The sequence below is a fragment of the Silurus meridionalis genome, chromosome 14 (assembly GCF_014805685.1).
Source record: "Silurus meridionalis isolate SWU-2019-XX chromosome 14, ASM1480568v1, whole genome shotgun sequence".
Lineage (NCBI taxonomy): Eukaryota > Metazoa > Chordata > Actinopteri > Siluriformes > Siluridae > Silurus > Silurus meridionalis.
Genome location: NC_060897.1, coordinates 840,135 through 849,389, shown reverse-complemented (window position 1 = coordinate 849,389; position 9,255 = coordinate 840,135). Strand labels below are relative to the sequence as shown.

The following is a 9,255-nucleotide window of genomic DNA, read 5'->3' as shown; positions in this document are numbered from 1 at the left end:
ACACTTGACTTGGTAGTAAGGCCGCCGCAGCCAACTAAGACCACATTATCTGGAATTACTGAAGGTTGTGGGAGGACACCATCAGTACGTAACTTGGATTCACCTTCTGAACTTAGAGTGCAAGCCATACTACCAGAATCTAGCAAGCCATTCAGTACCGACAAGCCATGAACAGTCACAGGAGCATAGAACAGATCACTTGCTCCATCAATTTTCTGAGAACCTACAAACAGCACTGTTTTATTGGGAGGCAGCAGTTTGCAACTATTTACAAAAATCTCTTGTGGGTCTGACTCGGCTTTCAGGGAAATATGCCACTGCCCATGCTAACCCCTCCATGCATGGGCTTTCTAGTTTAACTGAGTGCTAGGAGAAGGTTGTTCTAGGTTCGCTGCCATGGGGCAACTACTCTTAAAGTGTCCAGGCTTGAGGCAGTTACGACAAAGTCTCTGACGCATACAGTGAGTATATGTGGTGTGCTCTTTGGACTGACACACTCTACATGCCTGGCTCACGTTGGACTTAAAATCTGAGGATCTGTTGGGACATGCAGTGTTAGACAATGACAGTGAAGCAGTGCATAATGATAGGACTTTATCCATCATACCAACCAGATGCTGCACATTAGTATTGGGAGAGAAAGGAGCAGCGTTGGGATTGAGCTGAGCGTCTGAATATTGTGACTGCCGGATGAGAGTTCAGGCTGTTTGGTGGAACTAGGTATAGGATCGTCACATACAGTCACAGTGTTCTGATGGCAAGCAGACCCAGGTGTGTAGCGAGGGCTCCTAGCGGAATCTCTTTTCATGTTCCTGCGATGGCAGTCCAAACGCTCCTGTATCTCGGTAGCACTCCATTGTTCAGCAGGTTTGAACTGAAGAGACAAAGCAAGACTAGGATCCGGACAGTGAGAGACAAACATCATAACAGCTTCAGCCGCAGGGTCCTCAACGCACTTGTTGCGCCTACGTAAGCACTCATCAGCCACATCGATAGCCTTATTAAGCCGTATCCAGTAGTCCATTGGACTCTCATTTGCCTTAGGAAGGGTGTTATAAAAGTCAGCCATAGGCATGTTTGAATACATCAACTCACTGAAGTTGCGCTTCAGAATATCAAAAATTGTGCTAGAGGGCACTGTAGTGGTTCGCCCTGGGGCACTGCGCAAAGACACTTTGACTATATCCCTTGCTTTCCCTGCTAATCTACCCAAAATTAAATCATAGGCCTCAGCGTCATCAGTGCATTTCTTACTGTTCAAATAACTGTACATCATGTCTTCCCATTCATGCACAGTAAACAAATCACTTCGATCACCTCTAAAGAATGGGGGAGGTGTGACATCATGTTGGATAATGACTTTCAATTTAGAAGCATCAACACATTCATTTGAACACTGCACACATGACTTTGACTGCTCTTGGCTGTGCTGTTGTGCTAAACTGAGATTGGCTGAAATGCTCTCACCAATTTTCTGTGCCAAATCAGAAATAATACTCCCTAAAGACTCAGGAGCGATAGTATCAGCATTTGGTCGTGTAAATGGGGTAGAACAGGCAGTTGGGCTCACAGAAGCACCAATAGCTGAATCAGGCATGTGTACATTGTCAATATCTGAATTAAAGACTACTCGACCCCTCCCAAAACATCTGGGTGAAGTTTCAGATACTGTCTTAGCACAATATTCAGCAACCCCACTACCCCTACCTACTGAAAACACAGCATTAGGTCGTTTCACGGGGCTAAAATTATCCTGACTCATTGTGTCTTCAAACATTTTCCAGCATAACCAGAAAACACAGTAAAATGAAAATCTGCAGTTAAGAAAGTAAATAGAGCATCAAAACAACAAACTTGCGAGAAAATAAACAAATGCTTCACATATGTAATAAACTCACAAATAATAAAGTAGAAAACTGCACACAAATAAAGTCCCCAAAACGTGTAATCTCACCTCACGTGAAGCAGCGTTCGTTCAATACAGTCTTAAGGGCACTAAGTAGTAGACAGAAGGCGAGGCGAAAACGGGTGACGAGGCGAAACGAGCTGAAGTCACCGCGATTGTTGAAACACACCCCCAAATGTACGTGAATCAATGCGCAGTTCACCTGTAGTCCGCCAAAGCAGCAGCTCCGGCGATCGATAAGCAGCCGATCGCGTGAAATCGAAGGTTCACGGCACCACGTGTAACCGGTGACTCATGACGCCAAACTTTACATGCAGCCGGCGACACCGGTGGAATAACTGGACTCTGCGTTGTGACTTTACTGAATCAGATACAGGACAGCAGGCTTTGATTCTTCTCCAGGAGCATTTTATTTCTGACACATGAAACAAATAAGCAGCCTCTTTAGATGGAAATGCCCTTTTCATTCTCTTCCACAAGATAACATTACAAAAGGGAAGAGGAGGAGCAGCAGAGGAAGTTAAATCACATGTGGCATCACAACTCTTAAAGGGGAAGCGCTCATTTTTACATCAGGTAACCATATGAGATAAATACAATTTTGTGTGAATTCTTATATTTAACAGTGTATTTTCTATACCTGTTACACTCACCCCCCAGAATTTACACAAAATATGAAGGTAAACACAAAGCACTGGTCATAAGAATCACTCGGCCTACATGACAGGAAAAAAAAATGCAGACATCAACGTGAAAGTTACCCAACCATAGGATACAAACGTGAAAGAGATTGGCCAAACCTCCACACATGTTGTAGGCATAGACAAAGTGCCCATTACACTTTGAAACACTCAGACCATTTGCTTAAACATATAGTTTTAAACATAACATATAGTAAACATCATCATCATCATAGGCAACGCAATGAAAAATACAGACCTAAACATGAATAACAGGAGATCCAGGCTCCATACCAAGTATGGTTTCCAATTGAACCATGGACTCAATTAATCTGCGAACGGGTCTAATTACCCTACCAAACCTGGTAAAATAATGATTGGCAGTATCAGGGTGAACCACTGGGTCATGTAATTCATTGGAAACAGGAACATTAGAGAAAGAGGCATCAGTTACAGTGTCAAAGTTAACAACTGATACATCATCACATGCTTCAGAAATAGGTTGAGAGCAATGAGATGAGACCCATGTAGCAACAGGATCATCATCACAAACAGCCATGTGAGAGATGACAGAGAGAGACTCCACATGTGACAAATCATCAGTTAATGGTATTGTAGACTCAACCAGACCACATACAGATTGAGAAGGAGTGGAACAATGATCAACACAAACACTTCCACAAACAGAAGATTCAAAATCAGCAGTCGGCATAGGGAGAAAATTAACTGGTAACAACAGATTTCGATGCACCACTCTCTCACGACCAGATCTGTCACGGATTTTATAGATGTGCAGGGTCGGGTTGGAGGAGACAACAGAATACATGGTGGGCTCCCACTTATCGGCAAGCTTTCTTTTCCCTCTGCAGCCTTTGTTAGCAAGGAGGACCTGATCACCAACTGACAAGGGAAGACCTTTAACTCTCTTATTGTATTGATCAGATTGATGTTTTTGTTCTGCAGTAGAGTTCTTTTGAGCCAGCACCATAGCAGACTGTAGATCTCCGACAAGAGATTGGACATAATCATGGTAATTACAGGTAGACTCATCACGAAGGACACTTCGAAACATCAGGTCAACAGGTAATCTCGGCACCCTCCCGAACATCAAATAAAATGGAGCAAATCCAGTTGTCTCATGGGTAGTACAGTTATATACAAATGTCATCGTTTGCACTAACTGTGGCCACTTCTGTTTTGATTCAGGAGGAAGGGATCTCAGCATGCTCCCCAATGTTCTGTTAAACCTCTCAGCGCCACCATTCCCCATTGGATGGTACGGGGAAGTTCGTGACTTGTCCACACCGGCAAGATGAAGGAGCTCCGCTATCAGCTCACTCTCAAAATTGGCTCCCTGGTCGGAATGAATACGTTGGGAAAGCCATAAATGCAGAAGAAGCCATCCCAGAGTTTCTTGGCAACGCTCTTTGCAGATTGGTTCCGACAAGGAAAAGCGTGAGCTAGCTTGGTGAAATGATCCGTGATTACCAAGACATCCACCGATTTATTGTGCCTGTCTTCAGCGGCCCAGAAATCAATACAAACAAGCTCCAATGGGGCAAAGGTTTTGATACTCTCCAATGGTGCTCTGGCTGCCGGCTCTGGAGTCTTACTTAGGACACAGCGGGTACAAGTCTTGACATAATCACGTACATCTCGTTCCATGCCAGGCCAATAGAACCTCTGGCGGACTAAAGACAGGGTACGTGGTTGACCTTGGTGACCGGCCAGGTCATGAACACCAGCAAGAGCTTGTTGTTTCAGGGAATCAGGCATGGCAAACTGAAACTTCTTTCTCTTAGTACAGGGATCTTTGACGGCTCTGTACAGGATGTCATTAAGCAAAAAGAGTTTGTCCCACTGTCTCAAGAATCTCAGAACACGCAAATCCTCACTCATACGCTCACGCCTGGAAGGTCTGCGTTTCCTACTAACATAGAAGGCTACCCTTGAAATAACCTTGTCTTCATGCTGCTGAATCTGCAGTTCAGGCAACGAAAAGGCATGAATGTTGTCGTGGCAGTCAGGAACCAATGAACTCAAGTGATCGGCCAAAGGCGTTGCTCTGGATACAGCCCCTAAATCCCAATCACCACAAGACGACAAGATGGAAGACACATCCTCAGCAGCCATGGAGATGTCCTTTTCAGAGCTCTGATTGAACCCGGTGTCAAGGATCTGTGGCTGGCATGTAAGATGAAATGCATTCTGCACAGAATCATCCTGCACATTGTGCACATGTTTCAGCAATTCAGAGTAAGGCTCGGACAGGAGTCGTTGGCTCACTGGCTTCTGAGCGGGTCACGACTGAGCGCATCCGCCACTACATTTAACCTTCCGGGACGTACTTGATCTGGAAGTTATGCAGGGGCCAGTTTGAAACCCAGCGCTGCTCGCATGCATCCAGTTTAGGTTTCGTCATGATGTATGTAAGCGGGTTGTTATCAGTCCATACAGTGAACTCGTGACCTTTAAGCCAGTGGCTGAACTTGTCACATATGGACCATTTGAGCGCCAAAAATTCTAGCCTATGCGCAGGGTAATTGGCTTGGCTGCGGCTCAAAGACTTGCTGGCAAAGGCTATTGGACGCGCTTTATCCTCACCAGTGGGAACTTGAGAAAGTACTGCGCCCAAGCCGTCTAGAGACGCATCAGTGCAAAGAATGAATGGCGCTCAAAGTCAGGGTGAGCAAGCACCACACTTTCAACAAGAGATCTTTTTAACTCCGCAAAGGCGGCATCACAGGCAGGAGTCCAATCTTGGGGAGACAGCACACGGTAAGTGCCAGATCGATTCGGACCACTTACACCTTTCACAGTCCGTTTTTGACCAGCCGTCAGATTGAACAATGGTTTTGCGATCCTTGAACACCCAGGAATGAAGCTTTGGTAATAGAGGACCATGCCCAGAAATGATCTCACTTTCTTCTGCGAAGGTGTTAAGCCATCATCTTTCATCAGATCCTTTTTCTGAAAGGCGGAAATGATTGCCACCTTGTCTTCGTCTACGGAAATTCCAGAACCACTGATTACATGGCCCAAAAACTTGATTGAGCGTCTGAGAAAGTGACACTTTTCTGGGACAGCTTCAAATTACTAGCCCTCAACCGCGAAAATACCACTTCCAAGCGCTGCAAGGCCTCCAGCTCAGAACGGGCAAAAATCAGTAAATCGTCAAGATAGCAAAGCAAACTTGAAAAATTAAGATCTCCAAAAATGCTAAGCATCATCCGCATAAAGGATGCCGGACTGTTACACAGACCCTGAGGGAGACGGTTATATTCATATAACCCCATGGGCGTTGTGAATGCTGTGTAATGTCGGTCAGCCACATGAAGCGGGATGTTGTAAAATCCTGATGTTAAATCTACAGAGCTGAAGAGAAAATTTCCACCAAGAGCAGCCAGGCAATCCGCCTGATGGGGCAAAGGATGAGCGTCCTTGATCGTCTTTGCGTTAAGCCAGCGAAAGTCGGTACAGATTCTAAGAGATCCATCCTTCTTCCAGACCATGACCAGAGGAGATGCGTATTCGCTGATGGATTTGCTAATAATGCCTTTCTCTTCCATTTCAGATAGGGCCTCTCTCAACTTCTGGTAATGGGCCGGAGGGATTCGGCGGTAAGGTAAGCGAAACGGACGATCATCACACAAATGAATTCTGTGGACAAAGTCTGATGCTTCTCCACAATCAAGTCTGCCTCTGGAGAAAACATCGCGGTAAGACACGATGAGATTTGTCAGCTCCTTCTTCCATGACTCTGAAACCTTGCATCCATCAATATCAATATCATTCAACCCATACTTGTGCAGAAGCTGCTCAGGGTCAATGGGTGGAACTGGTTTGGGCAAAGCTGAATCAGTTGTATCAAGAGGTCTGCACACACCTTGTGCAATGGTAACATCCTCTACTGCCAAACAAGGAGAAACGTCAGCCAGCTTTGTATTACGCCTCAGAGTAATTGGAGACTGGGTAGTATTTAAAATCTTCATCGGGACCCAACGATCACCCCACATCGGAGACACCACTCGTCCAACAAGAACATTGCGAGGTGCTGAACGTGAAGTAGTGGGTTCAATGATGACGGTGCTACCGGTGAAATAGGTGTGTTTGCTGGTAACTTTCCCCATACAAGGTGCTCACACTTTGGAAGTAAAGTGACTGCCTGACAAAGCTTCACTGATCCAAGTTTATCGGGTTGAGTGGAACCAGACCAACGGAAGTACCAGTCAACAGCTCAAGAAACTCTTCACACTCTGAGTTACTGTTTTGGCAGGAGATGAGCTCCCAGTACTTCTTTTCAGCTTTCATCTTTTGAAGCATGCATTTGATGACATTACTGCCGATAATGAATTCGTCCTTCTGACCAGGCACTACTAAGGTAGGTACAGTGAATTCAAAATCGTAAACTTTGATTTCAGGTCATAAGCACACTTGACTTGGTAGTAAGGCCGCCGCAGCCAACTAAGACCACATTATCTGGAATTACTGAAGGTTGTGGGAGGACACCATCAGTACGTAACTTGGATTCACCTTCTGAACTTAGAGTGCAAGCCATACTACCAGAATCTAGCAAGCCATTCAGTACCGACAAGCCATGAACAGTCACAGGAGCATAGAACAGATCACTTGCTCCATCAATTTTCTGAGAACCTACAAACAGCACTGTTTTATTGGGAGGCAGCAGTTTGCAACTATTTACAAAAATCTCTTGTGGGTCTGACTCGGCTTTCAGGGAAATATGCCACTGCCCATGCTAACCCCTCCATGCATGGGCTTTCTAGTTTAACTGAGTGCTAGGAGAAGGTTGTTCTAGGTTCGCTGCCATGGGGCAACTACTCTTAAAGTGTCCAGGCTTGAGGCAGTTACGACAAAGTCTCTGACGCATACAGTGAGTATATGTGGTGTGCTCTTTGGACTGACACACTCTACATGCCTGGCTCACGTTGGACTTAAAATCTGAGGATCTGTTGGGACATGCAGTGTTAGACAATGACAGTGAAGCAGTGCATAATGATAGGACTTTATCCATCATACCAACCAGATGCTGCACATTAGTATTGGGAGAGAAAGGAGCAGCGTTGGGATTGAGCTGAGCGTCTGAATATTGTGACTGCCGGATGAGAGTTCAGGCTGTTTGGTGGAACTAGGTATAGGATCGTCACATACAGTCACAGTGTTCTGATGGCAAGCAGACCCAGGTGTGTAGCGAGGGCTCCTAGCGGAATCTCTTTTCATGTTCCTGCGATGGCAGTCCAAACGCTCCTGTATCTCGGTAGCACTCCATTGTTCAGCAGGTTTGAACTGAAGAGACAAAGCAAGACTAGGATCCGGACAGTGAGAGACAAACATCATAACAGCTTCAGCCGCAGGGTCCTCAACGCACTTGTTGCGCCTACGTAAGCACTCATCAGCCACATCGATAGCCTTATTAAGCCGTATCCAGTAGTCCATTGGACTCTCATTTGCCTTAGGAAGGGTGTTATAAAAGTCAGCCATAGGCATGTTTGAATACATCAACTCACTGAAGTTGCGCTTCAGAATATCAAAAATTGTGCTAGAGGGCACTGTAGTGGTTCGCCCTGGGGCACTGCGCAAAGACACTTTGACTATATCCCTTGCTTTCCCTGCTAATCTACCCAAAATTAAATCATAGGCCTCAGCGTCATCAGTGCATTTCTTACTGTTCAAATAACTGTACATCATGTCTTCCCATTCATGCACAGTAAACAAATCACTTCGATCACCTCTAAAGAATGGGGGAGGTGTGACATCATGTTGGATAATGACTTTCAATTTAGAAGCATCAACACATTCATTTGAACACTGCACACATGACTTTGACTGCTCTTGGCTGTGCTGTTGTGCTAAACTGAGATTGGCTGAAATGCTCTCACCAATTTTCTGTGCCAAATCAGAAATAATACTCCCTAAAGACTCAGGAGCGATAGTATCAGCATTTGGTCGTGTAAATGGGGTAGAACAGGCAGTTGGGCTCACAGAAGCACCAATAGCTGAATCAGGCATGTGTACATTGTCAATATCTGAATTAAAGACTACTCGACCCCTCCCAAAACATCTGGGTGAAGTTTCAGATACTGTCTTAGCACAATATTCAGCAACCCCACTACCCCTACCTACTGAAAACACAGCATTAGGTCGTTTCACGGGGCTAAAATTATCCTGACTCATTGTGTCTTCAAACATTTTCCAGCATAACCAGAAAACACAGTAAAATGAAAATCTGCAGTTAAGAAAGTAAATAGAGCATCAAAACAACAAACTTGCGAGAAAATAAACAAATGCTTCACATATGTAATAAACTCACAAATAATAAAGTAGAAAACTGCACACAAATAAAGTCCCCAAACGTGTAATCTCACCTCACGTGAAGCAGCGTTCGTTCAATACAGTCTTAAGGGCACTAAGTAGTAGACAGAAGGCGAGGCGAAAACGGGTGACGAGGCGAAGCGAGCTGAAGTCACCGCGATTGTTGAAACACACCCCCAAATGTACGTGAATCAATGCGCAGTTCACCTGTAGTCCGCCAAAGCAGCAGCTCCGGCGATCGATAAGCAGCCGATCGCGTGAAATCGAAGGTTCACGGCACCACGTGTAACCGGTGACTCGCGACGCCAAACTTTACATGCAGCCGGCGACACCGGTGGA

At 45.3% G+C, this 9,255-nt stretch overlaps 2 protein-coding genes across 2 annotated transcripts; both read right to left on the bottom strand.

Moving 5' to 3' along the window:
• Positions 1-336: 336 nt before the first annotated feature.
• On the bottom strand, positions 337-2,165 carry LOC124396931. Its single transcript, XM_046866320.1, has 2 exons — positions 2,109-2,165; positions 337-1,995 (listed from the first exon to the last, which is right to left on the bottom strand). The coding sequence occupies exon 2, from the start codon at positions 1,775-1,777 to the stop codon at positions 602-604; it is 1,176 nt and encodes a 391-aa protein (XP_046722276.1). The 5' UTR covers positions 1,778-1,995; positions 2,109-2,165; the 3' UTR covers positions 337-601.
• A 5,452-nt stretch (positions 2,166-7,617) lies between these two features.
• LOC124397109 lies at positions 7,618-9,180 on the bottom strand. The gene is made up of 2 exons (XM_046866606.1): positions 9,124-9,180; positions 7,618-9,010 (listed from the first exon to the last, which is right to left on the bottom strand). Exon 2 carries the CDS (start codon positions 8,791-8,793, stop codon positions 7,618-7,620), a length of 1,176 nt encoding a protein of 391 aa, XP_046722562.1. The 5' UTR covers positions 8,794-9,010; positions 9,124-9,180.
• Positions 9,181-9,255: the final 75 nt, after the last annotated feature.

Coding starts and splice junctions, on each gene's coding strand:
- LOC124396931 (XM_046866320.1), bottom strand. CDS start 1,777: ATGTTTGAAGACACAATGAGTCAGGATAATTTTAGCCCCGTGAAACGA.
- LOC124397109 (XM_046866606.1), bottom strand. CDS start 8,793: ATGTTTGAAGACACAATGAGTCAGGATAATTTTAGCCCCGTGAAACGA.